Here is a 24,899-nt window from a genome sequence, read left to right on the forward strand (position 1 = left end):
CTATATAGTTGTTGTTGTTAGACGATATAATTTATACTTAAAATTGCTAATCAAGTATTAATAAAGCTATGTGAAATATGCTTTGTCTGTATACGTTATATTCTTGTAATAGTGAACGATAAATTATTTCGAACAATATATTTTTTTGGATTCTGAACAAAGCTAGTTTCATATTATCACAGAGATATTTGGGATTTAATATTAGTAATTTATCCATTGTATCAATGTCATTTTGTTTCCCATACAAAAATATAAACAAAAAATATCTGTTTTAAAAATATTGTTACCACGTGAAACATTATGTATGTTTAAAAGACAAAAAAATGTTTTTTTTGTGAACCTATTTTCGGAAAGTCAAAAACCACAAATTTTGGAAAGCCTCATTATAGTACTTATCACTCATAAATTAATACCGTTCACGATGTGTGTTTACTTTACATTATTTTTCGTTCTTTAATATTATAATAACGCGAAAGAAATTAATTTTTTTATCTTTTGCTTTTTATCAAGTTTAATCAGTATTTTAAAATAAACAGTACTTACATTAGTTAGAATACTCCAGTGTTATTATAATAAATATTTGGATAAACGAAATTAATTTAAAGTAACGTATACCATTTGTATAATATTATTTATATATCCAATAAAGCGTTATGAACTACTATAGTAAGAGTAGACGGTACATATTATCTTGACCTGTTTAGTTTCAAAATAATAAAAATTTGCTACACAGAAACCACATGAAAAAAACATCAATAGATAGAATATTAAGTAAAAATAAAAAACAAATATCAACAATAAATATAAATTAAATAACTTTTTATCCATCTACATAATTATATATATATATGTATATAAATTACCTATGTGTATTGTGTATATTACTTTGCTTTTTTATTTTTTCATTCTATTGGAGAAGAGAAATATTCACAATCTATATACAACTTAACACAATAAATAAATTTGATATCTTATACAATAAACTAGGTGTGGAGACATGAGAAAACGAGGCATCCAGTGACACTACTTTAATATTCATAAATTATTTTGTTTAATTTATATACCTTATTATGAATAATTAGCTATAATGTGCAATACACAGCGTTATTCACAAAATATATTAACTGAAATATAATAATATATTAGTTGTCACTTGTCAGAATAATACATAATGATGTATAAACAACAATTTATAATAACGTTTATATAGCACTCAAAATATTCATTTAAGTTTGAAAAATTGAAGTACACGGAAACGAAATTAAGTTAAATAAAAACTAAGTAATCCAGTATATTCACTCTCGCAGAAACAGAAAATAAACATTTCAAATTAACGATTGGACATTTTTCCAGTAGACTGGTTTCTTGTATTTTTCAAAAGAAACTACAACGTGGTTTATGCTAAGTACCATTAAAATATATTAAAATATATAAAGAATAATAATATCATAAATTTGCATAATCAATAATCTTCACGGTATATCAAAATTCATACAAAAAGATAAATGTTTTTTTTTTCAAATATATTCGAAACATGTGTACACCAATTTATTAGCTTAGCGAATTATTATAAGTAAAATATTTTTTGAACGGAAGAACTTCAAAGCTTCAACTTATTTTTTGCTTTCAAAACAAAGTAAGTATACATCTTTTCAAATCTGAACGCAGCTCGTTCTCTATATTATATTTCATGCAAAAAAATATTTATTTAATCATAGAGTTTTACTTCAACAAATACCAACAAAGTGACAACAAACTTTTATTCTCCATTTATTTTATTTCAGTTTTTTATTTTACAACAATGGCATTTATAATGTATTATAATATCGTCTGGTATGAGTGCAAATGTTTTCACTTTATTTTCACTTTATGTTTTTTCAATATTATAATACTTCACTTTCAAAGAATAGGAATGCATTGAATGTGTCTTGTAGTAGGTAGGTACTTAGTTTTAATATTAAATTACTATCATTAAAATATAAATGTATTGAAATTAAATTGAATTTAAAAAAAATGTTAACAGAAATATACGACTCGGTGGTTGATTACACTGGTCTGGAGTTGACTAATAATAAATATATTGTCCGTGTGTTGTGAAGCTGTCATACTTTTTACCATGGTATTTGATACAAACTTTTTGTAATACCTACATATAAAATCCGAAGCTAGCAATCGATTTTAATTTATGGTCTAAACGTTTTCAGTTTACTACTATTAAACTGTAAAATACAATTTGAAAAACGAGTTCAAAGACTCACATTATATTTCAGAACTTCAATTAAAAAGCAAATTCAAAATGTTATTTTAAATTAATTTATACAGAATAAAACACGAAGAATTCTTTGGTTTTAGTTTATGAAAATTTAACCATATTATAAGCGTGGAATTTAATATATATAAAATTGTAATAACAGTTTTATTTTGAGGTATACCTACACTGTACACAGGTAATAAAAGTCATTTTTTAATAAAACTAAATAATAAACACACACAATACATATTTTTTAAGTATGTATATTATATAGAGCATAGGCTGAAAGCAATTAATTTAATAATCAAACATAACAATTTTTAAAAATATATAAAACTTATCTATTCGACTAACAACATCTGACCATACATTTTTGTGTGAGCTGTGTAATACAATATTTGTACATTTTATGAAAAATAAATGTTTAAAAAAGCACGCTTATAAAGACTATTCCATCTACATATATCAATGGTAAAACGAATAAATAAAACGTGAGCCCCTTGATTGTGTCAATAAACAAAAAATAAAAAATAAATTTTTTTTCGATGACAACAGCATGAAAAATATTATTTACGATTTCTTGAAAATGTAAACACTATATTATAAGGCTTTTGATTCAAAGCAGAAAAAAATTCGTTTAATCATGTATTGTTGTGAGGGTGATTATACTGACTAACTTGGTTAGCCGAACTTTTTAAACTTAAACTCGTCAATACCTCAAACTTGTTGAGGTCCCTAGAATTTCCTAAATTATTGTATTATCATAGAATAACTCGAATTCTTGGATATTTAACTCGAACTTTTTGGCCAGTACATTGTTTAATGTCGTAACTTTGAGTAACCGACTCCGATAGTATAAAAAAAATATAATTAAAAACCAATAGATTCGATTTAATTAATAATATTTAAAACCGTAGATTAGGATTTGCTTTTATGTCAGATGAATACCATTTGAAGTCATTACAATGGTTGGTGAATATGTTATAATAGAACCAAACGCATGCAATGAAATATTAGTTTTCGTTACGTTACTATGTAATAATACCATGTAATGATTACCTATGGTAGAAATTGTTGTATTAAATTTTCAAGATATGGGTAAATTAGACTATGGAGCAATAAAATATATTATTATTTCAAAAAGGAGGTTAAGAAAATGATCTAAGTTAACAAGTAAAATTCAAAACAAACCATGCTGTTTTCACAAAGCTAAGTAATAACAACATTAAAACATACATTGGTCAAAACTAGGCTAAGGTAACATTTAAAATAAAATAACAGTTATTATAATTGTAACCACAGTCAATAAGGCCGATGTAATTAGGTTGAATTGGATGATATAGGTACCTACCTATAAAGAATGTGTGAAAACAGAATAATTGTCCAGATGTGATGATCATGTGACACGATAATAAAGTACTGACATAATATTATTTCTTCGTTTATTTGAGTACGTCTGAATTTATCGGCATATACTATATATTAAAAAATATATTTTGTTAGGCTTAAAACATTAAATATTAATATACTAAGTTCACAGTAAAATATTATACAGGCTGTGAAGAATCATCGAAAACGGCTTGACTGCGGCTCTAATAGCACTCTATTTACCGGGGGTGCGTGGATGGTTATTCGAGGGTCCACGGGTCGGTTGTGAGCTTTTTTTAAATAACCCAAAAATAAATTTGTTTGAAATTAATTCATAATAATATTGTTTGATGAACCTTTAAAGTAGAAACTATACATTTATAATATATAATAGCAAAGATAAGTAAATATATCAATTCAAGGACGAGCAGTGACACGCGTCCATAGAGTTCGAAAAAATAAACGCATTTCAGCATTTGTAAATAAAATTTCTCTTTGGAAAAGAAGACCTCAATCGGAAAATTTAGCAGACATTCCAACACGAGCTTTCAAAAAATAATATTGCTTTATCCAGTTCCATAAAAACGTGAATTTGTGCAAATCTTGAAGTTCTTGAAAATGTATTTGGCAATTATTTGGCTATTATGGATTGAGTCTACAATATAATATTGTACAGATTACGAAAAATGATCGTACCCGGCTTGACTGTGGATCTTGGAGCAGTAAATGTTTACATTTCACGTGCTATCGAATTCGTTTTAACTTTTACATAAATCATGAAAATACAAACATTATAGGTACATAATATTATAATATATTCTCTCCAGAGTTCTATTATTATTATTATTTTTTTTTTAACAGCTACAACAAAATGCATACACTTGCATCATTGCATAGCCGGGTAGGTAACACATTTTAGTAAAAGTTTTTTTTTTAAACATAAACTACACCATATATAAATTTTGTCACTTTAACGTATAGCGAGTATAAATATTTCAATAATAATTCTTATACTACTCGATTTCAGTAATGTGTTCTAAATTGTATTGGGAGGAATAATATCTGTTTTGTTCTTTAGCTCTTTTTTAGCACTGTAATTAATATTAATATAATATTAAGTCAACAATAATGTAATATTGTTTAGTAAATATCTGCTTAGGATAGCTTAAGATTTCTACAGTCTACGTATCACTCTATGTTTCGGCGTTATGAAGGGAGATTAGGAACATATATTTATGTTGTTGATGCCTTGAGGCCATTAAGTATTACTTGATTTGGTATGGTTAGCAGATATTTAAAGTAACTATTCATTTCTCTGTGTTTAGAAAAGTCCTAGCAATAGTATTTCTGGTCTATTGATAATAATAAATTCAATATTGTATTTTATTAGTCATTAGGAATTCAGGTCATATTTCTTTCTTTGATAAAAATCTATTATGAAACCTGTTATTTGAAATTCTCTGTGTTTTTAGGGTGTACAATCCATCCAATGTGTATTTTTATCGAGTGAAGTCGCGAGTTGTTTGAGTTAAGACTACATTTTCTAGTTTTCTACTATAGGTGTACTATTTTCTGCTGTCGAGCTGAAAAAGTTGACATTTACGTCCAATTTATTAATGGTATATGAGGACTTCAACGTGCGTTGGGTTTGTTCTATCTCTCGTATTTGGCGGATCGGCAAATTATAGAAGGGTGAAAAGACTGGTAGTGGTTCTGGGCATGTTGTCTAAATGGCTGATTGGAGTGTGATTAGTGATTAGGTACCACGTCAATAATGTTTTAGTTTAATTTATTCATTTAAGTTGAATGTGATGTTAGGATTACCTATGGTATTGTTGGAAATCGATCGAATGTTATTATTTTTGTTGTTGTTGTTGTTGTTGATAGAAAAGAATTTGTTTTTAAGAAAGATTTGGTGATGAGGTCGATTTTCCTGCAAATTCTTTATTAATTTCTCAGTTATATATGACAGCGTGAATCAAAAAAATATAAATGCGCACCCACAATAGGAACATGACTTGTCCCACTATCGGTTGTCAAACACACACATTTTTTTTTTTATCGTGATGAAGTTTATTTTTCTCATTTTTAACGTTATAGTATAGAAGAGATGTTGGCATTTTAATTAAAAAAATAATGTAGGTATATTGGAAGTATTATATTTATAACGTAAATAATAATAATATAAGCAATAGGCTATACATTTTTAATCGATAAAATAGAAATGTCCGTATCTTAAATGATATTGATATGAATCAAGTCTTCAATGATTAGATTTGAATAAAGTATCACGGATTTATTATTTTCAGTTCTAACTAGTACAAATAAGTTTACGATTATTATTAAATGCATTATTTAGAATAACATAATTTGTTAATTGCTTCACACAAAACAGATACTTTTTAAAAATAAAAATAACATACAATCTTAAGAATGATTTTCACTCAGCAAATACTATTGAATACTGCAGACTTGTTAATCGAACCTACTGAAAATGAAATTATTAAAAATGATAAACTACCTACTACAACTACATGACGAGTCCAAAAATTATAGAACCAAAATAAACCAAACATATTTACTATCCTGTATTATTAATACAAAAATAATATTAAAATAAAAATGCAACATATCATAAGAACCACAACTATAAAATGCTTTTGCTTTTTGACGTGTGGATGTAGTTTTTCAATGAATTCTTTCATTTAACTTTTATAAAATCATACTTTTAACAATAACTTGTAAAAAACATGGTAGTTATTATATCTTTGTTTCTGGAGCATTTTAATTGTTCGTTGAATTAGGTGTATATATATTTATATTTAATGGTTTTTTTTTCAGTATCCTTTGAGTTTTACTTCCTGAACGTTTTAAGCCCCGCGGGCATGAGAAAAAAATATTTATTTTATTTTCAGTTTCTCGTAAATTTTGTTTGTTGTCAAACGTAACTTTTTCAATTTAATAGTAATAACTTATTTTTTACGGTTTTTAAGTTGTATACCCAAATATATGTGTATATAAGTATGTTATGAGAAACGAGTAGAAAGCGCCCTTGGTGTTCTATGCTCCAGCAGTTCCTTCGACTTTTTAAATATTATTCTGGTAGAAAATAACCAAAAAAATGTGATACTCAAACACAGAAATCCCATTACACAACCCGGTGTATAACATTTTTATGTAATTTCTCGGTAAAAATAATTATGAAAAAATAAATCTTAAAATTACATTTGGCAACAAAAATGTTATCTGTCATATTCTACGCCGGTAATAGGAAGCTAGGTACTTGTACAAATATTTACGTGGTACTATCAACATTTTCTTGCACCTAATTTTTAATTTAATGTTTTAACTTGGCAAATGTACATACTTACTTATGTAAGTAATTAACATTCTAGTCACGTTGCAATCTGTATACAATCGCTGCAGGAATATTTTACACCGAAACGTATGATGCTTAAAATAGTTCATAAAATAATTATATTTTTTCATACCTTAATGAAAAATGGCATATCGTTGTCGATTACATAATATGATGATTGGTTAAGATTAAGAACGAACTTTCAAACACAACAATTTGTGTGTACAAGACTTGATCATTTTACATATTATATGTAGGCACAAAGGATTTTCATAGGGAGAGGGAGGTATTTTGTTTAAATTTGTATCTGTGATTTAAATGTCAAATCATGACACTAACTGTACCACTCTTTTTACTATAAAAACTGACATTCATAGTTGAATAAATGAAAAATATAATTCATCAAATGTCATGTATACCGTATGTCCGTATTGCACTTAGACCCTAGAGGTGACACATCAATCACATTCATTTACAAACAACAAACTTTCCTAGCTAAAAAATTTAACTGTACGTGTCTAACAAATCAAAATTATTTGAGTGACTTTATGTCCATATTCTATTATTAGTTATTATTCCTTCATTGACTTATCCACTCGAATTTCCACCAAAATCATCAAAATATTCATTATTTATTGGGATCTCCATCACTTTTGAGTACAAGTATAAATGCCGTGCCCAAAACAATACAATATAAGTAATAAATGCCAGTAGGTTTTTCATCCAGTTAATTACTGTTTATTATAATATATTACTTAATAAAGCCATATAACGTATTATGCCTTTTTGTACGAATAGTATTCAATATTATAATAAATTGAAAACATAAAAATAATTTCCAATAAAATAGTCTACAGTTTCTCTTAGAACCTACGTTTATTCTACCGTCTATATTCATAAAGTATAATTAAAACTTTCCTCGTAAACGTGTCTTGCATCTACGTACTACAACTAAAACAATAAAGTAAACTACTGTTTGTAAATCGTGTATGGGCACGCCAAAGATAAAATCGTAAATAAGTTTTTCCGATCAACCCAAGATTAAAATGAATCTCACAAAAGCGTTTAATAACTGTTGAAGTTAAATTTAGTAGGAAGTTAAAAGTTCATGCGTTAACTTATTGTTGTCATTTATATAAGTTAATTAATATTGCCCGACTTTGAGTACATAGGTTAATTACATATTCTAACAACAAGGAGTAGTATATTTTTCATGCGTTATTTTAAATGCACGCTTTATATTTTTTTAATTGGATTTTTAAAAAAAAACCGACAATCTCATAAAATATATAGTTCTTATATATTATGGATGTGTTGTGTTTTGTTTACAACAGATGTTAGTTTATTAATTTTTTTATGAGTTTATCTCTTTTAATTAAAACTTAATGGAACACGAAAATAATATAATTTATGTCCATAGAGTATATTAATTACTAACATTTAAAATAATACAACTGTATTAAATTGTAGGCAGGTATATTAACATTTTGATCATAATATTCATGAAACGTGTATCTTATTCTCTATTTTGATAATTGTTTGTAAGATTAAAGTGATGACATAATATATAGTCCCCATTGTGTTATACACGTATAACGTGTATAACATAATACCAGTGATACCAGAGATAGAATCTGAATAAGAAATACCATATGAGTATATGACATTCCCCGTCATCCCTTCCGTCTCCTGGGAACGCAATCAACAAGTGTCACGTGGATTTTTATTTTTTTTTAGTTAAGCTCTCGCATTGTGTCTACTCCAAGAGAAATATGGATCTGACGTCAATAAAAAGGAGAAGAAATTGCATGAAACTAGTCTAAACGACGAACAAGGCAATATACGGTGTATATTAAACAATAGCTGGATTATTTTTACTTTAAATATTAATAAATAAATGGTCATTGATAACTGAACGAGTTTATTGTGAAAGTGAGAGTGAAAAAATATATAAAACAGCAGAAAAACATCTGTATTTCTGCGTGTGAGATTATAACAATAGAACGCGTAGGCCTTATGCGTACATACCATGAGTTTTATTTTGCAAAAACAAAAAACCAAAATACTTAAAGCAACTCATTCGATTAGTTACCTAAGTATGTTAAGCATTTGGATTCAAATAATTAATCATTTACTTATAATTAAGTAGATGAGTATAATAATACAATTTTTAAAATATTAAGTCCTTCCTACTCGAAAAAAATTACGATTTTTCATTACCGTTTTGAATATTTAATTTATGAACTTGAATATTTTTATTTTATTTCTTGTATAGAACTTAATCAAACACTGGTTTAATTATATATTGAAAATGATACGATAAGTGTTTAAGGCTGTTATTAATAGTAGAAAAATATTTCAAACCTACACAGAACGCAGCTTGTACCTACTACCTACCTATGTAAAATCGTACTAAGGAATACTAGTTTAAAACCTTCTATAAAGTCGTATTATAATGACGTGTGGTATAATACATCGTCACTGTTTAATAAAATAAATATATCACACTATCTATCATAGAGTGGATGATAATATTTAGACGAAAAAATGGAAAATACTTTAAAAGTTTCTATGATAAATTGACAAATGGTTTCCTATTTTACGCATGTTTAGCATTCTGATCCAAAAGTTTTCTCGTGGAATATGCGTATAAAGTATAATATATTCGAAAGAGGTTTTCATTCTACGAGGAAAAACTTTACTTATGACCTTATGTATGGAAATAAAAATACAGCTACTGCACGTTAGCGATATTTTATTGATGTGGACTACAACTCTTATAGTACAAAATTCCAAGTTAAACCTTGGCCAAATCTAAATCCTTAGGAACTTAACGCGGAAAATTGAAAATATTATTCTCGTGTCATACATATATATATATATAAGTTAATCGTAATCTGTTCTTACAAGATCGAAAATCCCAATGAAAAGGAGTAGCGGCTTATTCACTTTGGAACGATGTTCGAAAATCGTTCACAAATATTTGGCCAGTCAATCACATAAATTTTGATTCAAATATGTGTACTTGTCGAGGCTTGAGATTGAATTTTATGTAGTTCAAATTGGAAGATCGATCAACCGTTAAAAGCAGAGAACAGATGTATAGCATAAGCCATAGGGTATATTATAGTATTTCAGATTGTCCGGGGGATAGACTCCCTTTGTTATTTTTTCAATATAACTGCATAAAATGCCGAGAAATAAAGCAAAGTAAGCTAATTTATTTTTAGCGAAAGAATCGAGATTTAAAATGCTGTGAATGTTTACATATTTTTAGTTCCATTCTTTGACATAATATTTATTTAGTTTTTTTATTGCTCTCCCTGCAGGTTATTATTACTATTACAGTAGGTACAATATATTATACATGTATAGTGTATACGCAACCCCATATTGTAGCTGATGTATACAGTTGAATTTTAAAAACATCGAAAACATATAATATTTTGTACAATATAATATGGCAACGTGGTTTTGTTGTATTTATTTATTTATTTCGTAATGGCCCAGCTATACATACTACGCATATAGCTATATAAGCACTTACCGGCCGAGTATTAAATTGAACAGCTACACCATAAATGGTTAACTGCGAGTGAACGAATCGAATTGTTCATCCACGTATTCCTAAAAGCTTTTACGCGACCTTTACTACTTCGACGGTAATAGGTGGTTGGTTCTTTCTTTGATTCCGTGGTAACTGTTAGGTATATACCTAGGTGCCTAATATAGACAGTAATTTTACATCACGTTACTGGAGAAACGATTGAATGATGAGAAATTACTATTACAGGAATAATTTGTTTTTTCCATTCAATAATCACATTTTATTTCGGATAAGGCGTGACGTATTCAAAAAGTGTTGTTACGTCTTTCGAGATTGAACGTCGAGTTTAGGAGAGATAATTTCCGAAATTCCCAAAAGCATTTTATTAATGTTTAGGTACGAGACGGTTTGTTGTTGCTTTTAAACACCACTGTCCCGTAGTGTTAAGGTTAACGAAGCGAGTACCTATTTTATAGAACCATAGCCTACTTCTATTCCCATGTTGAAATTCCTAAATAGTTTATTTTTCAAATAGTATTCTTCGTATACCTTACAAAGAGTTCCTAAAAAAAAAATTAAAGGGCATCTTCTATTAAAATTTCTAATCTTAGCTATGAAGAAAAAAACTCTTAAGAATTTCTAACTGAAAAATAATTTGAAAATGTTCGTGATTTTCGTGAGTTCTGTCGACATTTTAACTTTAAATGCATATAAAAATAAAAAGTACGTATTATGTATCTTTAATAATTTTAAACTGCTATTAAACATTTGATGTTGATTCTTGCTCTTGCAAAATTATCAAGCTTTTTTACTAAATAAAAAAGTTTTATCGACAAAAATTATTAAAAAAAAATACAAAATTCAAAAAACTTTTGAAAGCTATAAATAGCTCAAAAAGAGTCATAATATCTTGAAAACACTATCATATATGGAAAATGATAATATAAATAACTAATGAATAATTCAAGTGTCTACATTTATAAGTTTTTAACAACCAAAAAAATAAAATCGATTTTATCAAGAATCAATTTTGCTCCAAAATTGTTATTCTCAAAAACTACTGGGAATTTTGAATTTTGACCTCTAAAAATACCAACTAGATTCACTTTTCGATCAGAAACGATGGTGGTATTTTTATGATCCCGAATGTTGAAAATAAAACCATTGTAAATACAATACATTGATTCGCTAAGTTCAGAATCTAAAATATTATTATTTATAAAAAGTAAAAAAAATTAAGTTGTTCTACCCAGACTAAAAAAAAGTTAGCAACTGTCCTTAAAAAGCTCAAGCCATTTACTCATAACATATTATATTATTATTATTATTAAATATTATGATGGTTGCGTTATCCGCGGTGATAGACATGGAAAATTCGTTAATTTCTTAGCGGAAACGGCCAATATTATTTTGGCGGAAACAGGTAACTTACGTAGCTGGCCCACATATTTTTATCTACATGTTTTGTATAAAATATTTGTTTACCATGAATCATTTTACTACCCGGAAATTGGGCCACAAATTAAATCTGTATTTTTAAAGTGCACCCGGAGATTGGCCCATAAATATTTATTTAAATATTTGTACGTCTATCTTCGGTATTTTATTTTATTACTCTGTGGTATCAATATTATCAATTTCGGTGTTTATTTATTGATGAATAGTTTGTTATTATTATTTTGTGAAGAAACTCACTTATTATATAATACTTTTGGAAAAATACTATTCGGTTGAAAAAATTTATGAATCGAATAAAGGAGTTAAAATAAAATTTTGGGGAAAATAATATTCTAGAAAAAGACAGTTCGAGAATTTTGATTCTAGATAAATATCAGTTACAGCGTTTTGTACAGCAGGAAGTTGAAAAATATGTTCTTAAGATAGTATTACTGGTAAATCTGTGTTTCATGGCAGTTCGTTATTTTTTACTGACGTACTGATGTGACACAATGCCATTTCCTTAGAGTTTTTTGTTATTTTTTTTTTATAGCATCACAAGTGTATTATTTTATATTTTTATGTCTTGTCACATGACAAAAATGTATTGTAAATATTATTTTACGTGTTTGTTGTCTGTTATTTTTACTGACAATTTGGTCCATTGATAAAATTAATTTTTAAAACCAAATTTCTAGAACAGATTTATGGCTGAATTTCAAGCTAAATAATACACTAAAATAAGCAATATAGTAAAATAGCACTGAGTACACTAGATTTATATGTCACAGAACTTTAATATAAAAACGGTATAAAAAAAACTTTACTTTGTTGATATGTATCATGTCAATTTTCAATGTTTGTGTTCTATGTGCATATCAAACAAAAACAAACATAAAGTAAAAGTAAAAGTGTTCCTCCAACCATATAGTTCTTAACTCATAAATACATATAGTTTCATGCAATTTAAAAAAAAAGATTAATACTTGCATTGAGTCTACAAACCACCCTAAACAAATCAAGTAATAAATCTAATTTAGAAAATTGTATTTTAAAATATTTTTTTTTTTTATAACAAAACCGTTAATTTAATTTAATTTAAACTATATTATATACTAATGTTGATGGCAACTTTGTAGTATAGTTTTGTTTTCATTGAATCGGTATACCAAATATTCTAACTTTTGCTCAATCTATGATGATAAACACAAATACACAATAAATTAGATTATTATATGATGTTTAAATTACAATGGCTATATTGTAATTGTTCAGTAATTTTGTAAAAGTGAAATAATTGGGAAATAATAATACATAGTACCTAAATCATGTTAATATATAATATTATATAATTAAAGGTTTTTGAAAACAAATCCGTATAATGTTTAATTATAATTATCCATGTGGAGTGACAAGTGTATTGACACACTTTTTTATCACAAACTAAGCCACTAAACGTTCAATGTTACTTGGGAATTGAAAAACAATACAAAAAAAATTCAAATGCAAATTAAGTATCTTCATCTTATCTAGATGAAAAAATAAATTATTATCTAATTGGTATCTAAGATTTAAGTTATAGAAATCTACATAAATATCTGGATAAATCTTGTGTAATGCACTTGTATGTTTTTCAATAATCGTTTACTCATTTAGTAATTTTACATTAAATATTATAAAGTTACCACAATACTATCTACAAGCGTACAAAATAATAACATTTGCGTACTGTTTTCTCGTTATAATTTTATTCTATCCTCACATTCTGTTACCACAATTTATTAGTTTACAATATTTTATGTTTAATAAGGCGATTACGAATTAACAATAGCACTATAGCAGTAAAGTACCCGCCCACAGACTGACGTTCGGTCGTATATCAATACAAGATATAAAATATATAACACCGTGTACCCGACACCCGTATCGTCTATTGATAAACAATTTGGAAAATACTAATTCTCAACTGAACGTTCACCTTATACTTATACCTTAGTTGTATATTATTTCTGTTTTTATATAATATAATATTATATCTTACTATTTATGTGTTATTAATTTATTATACATGAGTCCTCCTTGTTTGCCTTGCTTTATCAATCACTAAACTATGAATCCAATAAAATGTCAACCATTAATAAAAAATTAGCTATTGTAAGATAAAAATCTAGATGAAAATGTTTTATCTACATAATTATCCAGATAAAAATTGAATATTCTATCTTCATATTAATCTAGATATTAATTTAGCTAGTAATATAATATTTACCTAGATGTTATTTTTGCCATCTGAACTCAACACACTGATTTCACAATCATGATAACCACTTTCTTACAGTTTTATCCTATGCAAATTAATCTATTCAAATTCAGATTGAAATTTATAAATAAATTAACAAAATATTTTCAAATACTTGGATTTAATTTAGTAGCAAACTATTTTTATACAAGTTTCTTGTTATTCATATAAGAACATACATTTGTTGATGTAAATGTATAATTTTTAAAAAGTTTTTTCTTTAAACGTTAATGAATCTAAATCAAAATTTAAACGAGTATCTAGCTACTGAATTATTTAAATGTGCATATTAAGAATAAGAAAATTGTTTTTTTTTTCATAAAATATAAAAATAAAATACAAGCTTATACAATATTTGATTTATAGAACCTACCTACCGTAACTATATTCTAACAAATTGTACAAATTATAAAATTGTAATAAATGAATACAATTAAATAATTAATTACCATAAATTGTATGGAATCATTGTCCCCAATTGTTCTTAAGTACACATACGAGCTGCAAAAAAATCAAAATTCGGATAAATTCATTATTGACATATTACATTATATTATTAACAAATTGTTTTTATTGATACAATGTGCCATAAGGTTTACAAATAATTTGAATTGATAACATATTATTATGTGTGCTTTTTCTCAATCAATATTTAGAATATTTTATTTTAAATTTTGGTTTGGAGATTGGCAGCTGTGTCGAAACAAGTTTGTTTTCATTAAACCTTCACATTTTCAAATAATATACTAATATCGCATAAGCCACTGCCCGCACAAATAAAACAGTTGTCGAAAGTACATTTTGTATTATATGCCGATATTACTGCATTACCATTTACCACTGTCTACAACTGCAGGAACAACATTTAAAACCGACAGAAAACTTGCCACAAGCATAGTTCATCCGGAACATTACTTTCAAAACAGAGACTTTCATCAAATGGTTATAAATATATATTATATACGCTTATATATTATATATACTACAATGTACTGCATTAAATGTTGTGAGCACGTTCCACTCGAATAATAAATCGATTATCATATTATTGTGTCGATTTAAAACTTTGGCTATCTTATGATATTTTTATATTATAAAGAATGATAATATAATTTAAACGTTTTTATTAATGAGCTAAGATGAAATATTATGATCCAATATCATAAGTCTCAAAACGTCTCATCGATATTATATTAGTATATATTGTCTAGTGGACAGTGTGATGCGGTGACGTGCTTTCAAAACAATTACTCATAAGGCCTTCGAGTAAATAATCGTCCAAAAAAAAAACACTCGCGGAATTCTTATTGCTTTGCCGTCAAAACTAGTTATAATACTAGTCAACAATATAGTTTTCACAACCCCCTTCCGTCGAAACTTATTTTGACTACCTTGTTAAAATTGGAATTAACCTACTGTTTAAACGTCGAAACGAAACACATAGTTATAACTGAACTGTAAGTGTGTTCAAGGTAATTAGTGTTTTGAGAACGTTTATTTCTTGCACATAAGGGTTCATCACTACAGTTAATCAAGTTCCAAGCAATAATATTTCCCTCTGTGCAGCTGCAAAATAAGTATCGACATGGTCAGAACAAGACTTTATGAGGTATATTTGCAAAAAATTATCTAAAAAAAAATCGCTGCTTGTGGAACAATCTCAATGCCACAATAGTTTGCACCACCAAAACAAATAATAATGTTGATTATAAATTCCAAATATTATTACGTTATTTCCATTACTTATAATATGTACTTATTTGATTATTTCTACTATTCTTGAAATTTCCATCATTATATTATTTCATACATAACTTATTCTAGCTAAAAAAAAAATTTGTTTAAAGTTAAAATTAGTTCTGATGTCGAGGGTTCTGGACTCTGGGCAATTCTAGTTTAAACTGACAAGTCAAAATCTTTATGAAAGGGGGATTATTTTTTTTATGAATTTCTGGTAAACCTTAAGAAATAACTGTATTTTATAATATAATATATTATATTAAGTTTTAAGTACGTGAATCAATAAATGGCAGTTTAAATTAAATAACGTTCATGACTTGATTCTTATCAAATATAATATAATTTAGAATGACTGAAAGCTAATATAATATAAATACTACATATTGAGCCTGGCGAATTTATAATATTCGTATGTGCATCATGTATGCGTGGTACAACAATTATTATTATTATTATAACGATTTTAGCTCGCACCGTCTCTGCTCAAAACAACGGCGACGACGGTTATTGCAATATGTTCATATAATATTATAATATGCTAAACGCAAGCCCCGGGAAGCCACAACATGTATAATAATTATAATAATAATACCTATTATTACAGTGTGTATCAAAGTTGCACACACCTTCCCTCCTCCATCTACGTACCAGCACCAGCAGCTGTGCTCCCTGAATTTCAACAAATTTCTGGAAGATTTAATAATAATAAAAATCATATACCGAGAACCGGATCAAAATGAAAATGCCAAAAACTGCACTGTATATAATATTTATCATCGTAATTCACCGCCTCCGGTGACTACACCGCGACTACCCCACAACAGAGTCATGGATATAGAATGCTGTTGCTACTTCTGCAGATTATGACGGGCACAAATATACCAGCGACCGGGTACCTGGTACTACAAGACGACGAGTGCACTGCGCAAAGTTAATTATTCATCCCGTGTACCTACCTACCTAGTATAATACGTAATGCGTAGTTCACTGCAGATAAAGTGCACGGTTAAAGAGAATCCGTATGATGACGATGGGGGTGAGAGCTCACCTAAAATATGTAAGAGCATTAACTACTCGACACGATACAGTAATTATTATTATTATGGCTATAAGGGTTGCTGAAACTCATTCGAGTGTTCCAGAGGAGGGAGGGGGATAAATACTACGTATATATGTTATTATTATTATATAATATTGTATAACATATGCCGTGTAGGGGTTATATAATATTATATTGCCTATCTAAAGGAGGATTTGAGGATAATTTTGTACTGAAATCATGTTATTTTAATATTATATCGTATAACTGTATACCTACATTCCCTGTATAAATCGCAAAGATTTCAATGTCGAAACAGCAAACATTTATTCGATATTGCCCATTATAATACGATAATACATCATAATAAGAATCTACGATTATAATAATTAGTTGATATTATAATATAGCTAGATTTGCAAAGCATGCCACACCGGAATACCGGATTGATGACACTTCAGTACTCTCCGATAATATATGTTTACTTGCTTACACATTTTAACCCCACCTGCATCCTCTCCACTGTAAGTTTCAAACTTTTTTTAAAACACTATCTGTCGTTTTCTCAAAAAGGACAAGGTTGACATATATCACAATATGATATTATACTCAGCTATAGTTATGCATAACATGACTTTTAGTAAATCGGTTTACTTATTTAAATTTAAACGATACATTATTTTTAATCGATTTTTTTTATAACACTATTATGTATGTTATAAATTTAAATATTTAAATAATGTAAATTTCAACAGATTGAGTTCGAAAAATGATATAACTGATCTGGTTTGTGAGTGCCTATGTCAAGACATTTAAAAATGATTATTATTCTTTCTTGTTTACAGTTTACCCAGCACATTTTTAATAAATATGCCCCATTAAATTTTATGAACCTACCTAATAACCTGGTAATACAAAATACTTTTCTCTAATAAAGTACAATTTAAGGATTTCAATACAGATTATTATAATAATAAATAAGGGTACACTTTGATAGCTTGATATTTGAAATTTGAATAGGTACCCATGTATGAAATGTAAAATAAATTGTTTGTACCTTTATTGCTTATACTATTATATTGTGTACCACTGTACCTACCTAACTGTGATTATGACATTATTTGTGCAATTTAAATAGCAATTATTCAGTGTACTTAAGTCGTCAAAAATACTTTTTATTTTTCTTAATGCACACTGTGTGTAATTTATTACTTACAATATATTTAATATTATCTTCATAAAAGCTGTAAATATTTTTGAAAATATTTCTGCAGATTTTGTTTATCATGTATGATATAACTGGACTTTTTACAGGAGGAGGAACGGTGGTGATGATTGGTGCGCCCAACCTTCGAAATCCTGGACCTAACGGGACCTTGACCAATGGCAGTAGAGCGTTTCAATGCCATCCGGAAGGAGAATCCGAGGCTACCATAACACTGACACTCGTTGGCTTGGGCATAGTTGCAAACACCGTGCTTATGGCTCTCATAATATTCAACAAACATCTGCGAAGGTAATAATAATGATTTAATTCAAATTATAGACAAGTAGAAAAATTATCATAATTACGTTTTTCCACTTAAAACAAACATACAGATGCATATTAATTATCTTGAGAGGATATTGGGCTGACAATAAAAAATGTTTTCTCTCCCAAAAACACGAGTGACATAGATAAAACGTATTCATAAAAATCGTATTTTTGTTGTTTTTGAGCAATCTTAGAGTATTCCATATTTCAAAAATTATATAGTATACAATTATTGAGAAATTGACACATCGGTTTTAAATTGTATTATTATTTCACTTTATATTTGACTTAAAAAATAAAAGTTGTAAATTGAATTTTTTCAGGCCAGTTTTAAATGAATCTATATTCCGTACCTTCAAAAATATTATTCTTAAAAATTTTTATTATTTATGATTTTATTCTAAAATAGCACAACAGCATAAAAATAATGTTTTGCATGAATACATTTTGTGTATGATGTGCGAGAGCCAAAGAAAGAAAACAAACAGTGAGCTGAATAATATTCTCTTAAAATATCAAGCAACTATTAAAATTTCACTTATATCACAATATTATGCGTGGCAAAATAGATGGGTATAGTCACAGTTGTAATAGTTTTATTCAGTTTTTACCTTTTATCTTTCACTTCCGCGCCCATGTTGTTATCCACTTATGAATGGTTGATTTTTACAATGTTAAGTGTGTATGTATATGATTGATAGCCAATAAGAAGTAGAAAACTACGATATAGGTGTAGGACAGTGTGGAGGATGTATATCGAAAAACTATTATGATACCTTTTAATTTTGTTATGACATTATATATAACTTATCGTTTCCTACATCTCACTGAGAACGTTTCTGATCGTTATGTCATGCAAGCGTTAAACGCCGAACTTAATAATAATATATGTTGCTTTATGTAGATTAACACACTCACTACAACACATTTTGGATGCCGTCAACATTAGCCTTATCTTTATTATAATAATACCGGCTAGGCGACTAGTCTAAATCACGCAAACGGTCCGAGTATCTGCACGTTACACACGTATATGTCATATTATTATTACTCATGAATTATTGATTAATATAATATTAAAATATACGCATTACACCTTATGATGATGTTAATGGAGAGTGGTACTTGTAACATTCCGCGAGTTGAAAGACGGTCCAAGACGACTTCATTATTGGGCAATAGAGCCAACCGCATATACCGAGACCCTGATTAGACTGGGATATTTTATTATGGGTTTTGTGTTTTATTTTAAGTGGAGTAGATGTTGCAGGTAAATGAGGGTGAGAATATTAAGAAACAGACTTGGAGCTTTGAAAGAATATTGTACTTTGTTGTGTTGTGAAAAGCAAAGATTGGCGTGAAAACTCCGCCAGAGAAGAAAAAAAATATATTAAATATTGATGTACAAATCATTTTGATTCGCCGACATGATGTTAATGGATCTCGGTATATGGTTGATTTATTTTGACATCATGTATTATAAAGCCTTTGATTGGACCAACGTTGTCTGGAATGGTCACAAACGACACACAGTACTCATTTTTACACGGATAAAACATAATAGTATAGTTGTCAATATTAGGTACATATTATAATATACCTACGTAAATACTGCGCTTCTATAACAAATGTTAATACTTAGCTTCAATACATGCGGTTTGTTCAAAATATCTGTACACCTTGGTTAAAACTTAACGGATATAGGATTTGTACATCATGGTTCAGTAAACTAGCAATCATACATACCTGACAATTGTAGGAGTATAATATTGAAATTGTATTCATTATACAATCTCCATATAATACATGTATTATAGATTATCTTGGGACATTATGCATATTTTGCTTAAATTATAATTATTATTTATATAATTTATATTACACATTTGCACATTCAATTTCAGCTGTCTTTTGATTATCGTTTATTATACATTATAATATTATATATATTTATATAGAAGCAAACCTCCATATTCGTTCATAACCAACCACCGACCATTTAAACCGTATAATATGATATAGTTGTGTGCATGTGGTATATTGATATATTGTAATACTTTATGTCAGGCGCGTAGCTAGGATTTTTTTAGGGGAAGGAGGGGGGGGGGGTGTTTTGAATGCACATTTAAACATATTAACATAATATATGGGGAAGCCTTACACACTCTCTCTATGATTATAATCATCAATATTCATATTAATGATATCAAATATTATAAAATATTGCTCAACAGTATGACAACAGTGTTTGTAGAAATTTAAATCAAAATAATAATATAGTGGGTACATAATATATGTTTTGCATAATGACAGCCAAGTGGAGTGGGGGTGTTTTACCGTCAAAAGGTAAAAACATCCCCCTGGCTACGTCAGTGCTATATGAATAGCAGGTAAATCGAATGCTAATACATATTATTGTATAGGATTCCTATACGAGTATATACATATTACTATATTAGTAGGTCCATTAATATTGTGACGACCGTATTGATCTGACCAGCAAACGATATTCGAGCTTAAGAAGAACATAGTAATCAATATTGATGTATTTTTAACTTATAGAGCTTTTATCGATGGTGCGTAACTCTTTTATACAATTCGAATGCTTCAGAAAAGATTATCTCGGATTAAATCATAAAAAAAAAAAAAAAAAATAGTGGCAATTAAAATATAGAGAAATGTTTATAACTGTTAAAATAACTTCCAGATAATAGCATAGTAGGTATAGGTATTTAATGATATGCACAGTAGCGTGTATTACGTCGACAAGATATAGTATTAGACCTATGGACACGTGTCTGTATACACATATATATGGCACACTATGGGTGAATTACTCAGGTACCTATATTATATATTATAATATAATATTTAATAGTGCACAAACGTCTTCACGTTCGAGACGGCGGCGACAAAAAGCTCATTCACGCCGTCAAATGCACTCGACCATATCGACCGCAACGAATAATAAGGAGGAACTTATATTATTATTATGATTATTAATATCATACCGTTGTGGTTGCGGTGCTCACTAATATTATTAAGTTTGCCCGGCCTGAATCTTCGTAGTATAGGTATGTATACAACTGCAGATATATTATTTATATATACAAATACAATACGCGTGTACAGGAACCTTTATTATATATATGCATGTGAATAGTGTATTGGTACCTACACAATCTCCGCAGTGCGATGGTGTCAACACCACAATCGGCTAATATTTCTAACGCTTAATATATGTCATAATAATTATTAACAACCATAGTATAATATTATAATAATAACAATACTGCGGTCGTATACACGTACCTACATTGTATTTTGTTGTATTCAACTATAATTTACTATTATATATAGGTCCCTAGGTTTGAAACATTATATTAAATACCTATCATTTATTGTCGGTTGCTTAAAAGAGTGATGCTGTGGTGGTGGGTGATAGGGGGACGGTGTGCTTTCTCCGCTGAAAATAATTTAAGTGGTTTAAATTGGGATGTAATATAGTATCATTATAATTTTACCCCACTAAAATCAACAAGTGATACTTAAACAGTTAAACATTAAAATTATATATCATCGGACATCTACAGTTATACCTAAGATATGTCTTTTTGTACTTAGATAGGTACAATAAATCAGTTTTTCAGTATATATATATTATAATGAAATCGTTCACGTTTAAGGTTTTTATTCGTATTCAAATATTTTTTTTAAATGAACGTTTTTTTCATGGTCGTATTAATTTCTTTAATTAACGTGTTTATTTCGTCGTCATTCCAATAATTAATAAAAAATTGATTTCTTTATACAAAAATGAGAAATCAGAAAAATCAGAAAATCAGAATAAATTCATTTAACACCTTGAAAGTAGAAATTGGACACACAAGAACACCTTTTAAGTAAATATGTTCTAATAATTTCAAACTTAACTTGAAACAAAAATGGTTGATATTTCAAAATAAACCTTTACCTTTTTCTGTAATTATAAATTCAAGTACCTATATAGCTAATAATGTACAATTCACTTAATAAAAAAAATTTAATTTTAACGGCTTGTAAAACTTTTAAGTTCTCTAAAAATACGTTTGTGTTTACTCTATTTATAAGGAATGAGTAGAGTAACGTTCACGTATCGTTCGCTAAATAAGAACTTGCAAGAAAAAAAAACAATGAACGAGTGTTCATAAAATCGTTCTCTCCAAACACTGAATAAACTATACTCAAATATTATACTGACCTCGTTGTTTTTAAAAAGCATATCTTTCAGTACAAAATCTGGCTGATGACTGTCAATATACTATTTCTCATAGCTTTTACAGTAACACTAAAAAATAACGGGAATATGCCTACAGCATAGCAAGCATTTAAATGGAATTATAAATTAATATATTATCATAGATTTGTAGGTATGAGTGTAATTGCCGCTGATAAATCATATTTAGTGATAACGTGCAATGTCTACAATTAAATTAATACGGTAGTAATCGACACAATATGTTTACATTTTGAACGCCTAAACTATTGTACCCAAATAGCTCATCTATGGTAGGGGTTATGTTCCGCCTCTCACAGACATATTGTATCATCGACAATAGGCAATTGTGTTGTAGGTGTATATCAAGCATGTCAAAAGTTCCTCGACTCTTTTTTTTAGCGGCCCTCAGCCACCAGCATCACTAAAAAATAATAGGGGATACAAAAAAATTATTTTCATTTTCATTATGTTTTGCAACTATAATATACTAGAGAGAGACAAATTTTGGTACAGGTACAATGTACATAATGATAAAACATGTAGTATTATGTTACGTACTTTCCCAGCGATAAACCGTTGTTTAATACAAATTAGGTATAGATAGAGCTGAATAACTTTTTATCGTCGGTACGTTTGCCTCTTCAATTGTTAACATTTTATCTAACTTTTCGACAATCACCGTTCATTCTGTGATGCGTCCGAATCTACTTTGTTTATGTTATTAATTCGTAAATTTAATAATTGTAAAAATAGAGGTCTCTTACAGTCGTACTCCTAATAGTTCAACACATCATGGTGGATTCAAGACCACCACCGATTCCACAGAATATTGTGTTTGTAGACATGTCGATGAGGGATGTTAACTTGATCAAAAACCTTGAAAATTTAGTACAAGGTTTCTCATTAGTAAAAGTCTATGGCCATATATTAAAAAAATCAATATTTTCAAAGGTGTCCGAAATTAGAATTTTTAAGAGATTGGTCAAAATCACAAAAATTTGCAAATTATTTTACAGTAAAAAACTCCTACTAATTTTAATATTCTCACCTATCTAAGATCTTAAAATTGAATACAGTTTTACTCATTATAAGGTCAAGTTGCTGGAATTATATTTAAAAAAAGTTAAGTGCCGTATTTTCACTATTATGTTTGACTGAAGTTAAATTTTTGACGAAATTGGATATTTACGAATAAGTAATCATGATTTGTCATCAAATGATTATTACAGACATATTAATTTAAAATGTCGACAACATCAGGTATTTAAACGAAAAATTATGATTTGAGTTATTTTGTTAAAATTAAATTCTATAGTTAATAATAGGTACTTAAAACATGTAACGTAGATTATTATATTTTATACACATACCAACTTTTTTCAATTGCAATGTTTTTGCCAAAAATGAATTCAACCTAAAATATTAGTATACAACAAGATAATTAGTAAAATAAATTACCTTAACAATAATATAATACATCACAAAAATATATTTTGAGTAGGATAGACTAACACACACCGTTTTCGCTCAGAATCGATTTTCGTAAATTATGCAATAATTTATCATCGGATTTAAATTTAACAAGTACATTAAGTAAACTTACGGACAATGATGAGGTACGCTCGACAAGTGCAACTGCGGTTGTACTGCAGAATGGTTACCTACTTTTCCCCTTTTTTGGTTTCATTTTATTTTATACTGAATTGTGGTATACCAAACTATAAAGCTTGCATTTATTAATAAAGTATTTATAAAGCATTTAATATGTATTATACTCGTCAATAAATAATAAACAAATAATTAAAATCAATAAGAAACAAAAAATTATGTATTTATGTTGAATACATTTACTTTAGTAATTTATAATGAAACGAAAAACAATTTATTCTTAAGCATATTCTAAACTCGAATCATATTAATATTCTCTTCAACGTATGATTTATGGTATCAATAGTTGATCAATCGTTTTTATATGACTTAAAACACTATTTTCATATCGGCAAAATATCGAATTAAGTCGGAGTTTCAACAAAGTATCTAGTACTGCAGAATATTATAAAAGAACCCA

At 28.1% G+C, this 24,899-nt stretch overlaps 1 protein-coding gene across 2 annotated transcripts in view; it reads left to right on the forward strand.

Moving 5' to 3' along the window:
- The window catches only part of LOC111031811, a 111,967-nt gene that overhangs the window by 33,862 nt on the left and 53,206 nt on the right, over positions 1-24,899 (forward strand). For both annotated transcript variants that reach the window (XM_022311913.1, XM_022311914.1), the window contains one exon: positions 18,354-18,555. In XM_022311913.1, coding sequence (XP_022167605.1) covers positions 18,371-18,555 — 185 coding nt within the window. In that variant the 5' untranslated portion in view covers positions 18,354-18,370. The remainder of the gene's footprint in view (positions 1-18,353; positions 18,556-24,899) is intronic.

This window comes from Myzus persicae, unplaced genomic scaffold (assembly GCF_001856785.1).
Source record: "Myzus persicae strain clone G006 unplaced genomic scaffold, MPER_G0061.0, whole genome shotgun sequence".
Lineage (NCBI taxonomy): Eukaryota > Metazoa > Arthropoda > Insecta > Hemiptera > Aphididae > Myzus > Myzus persicae.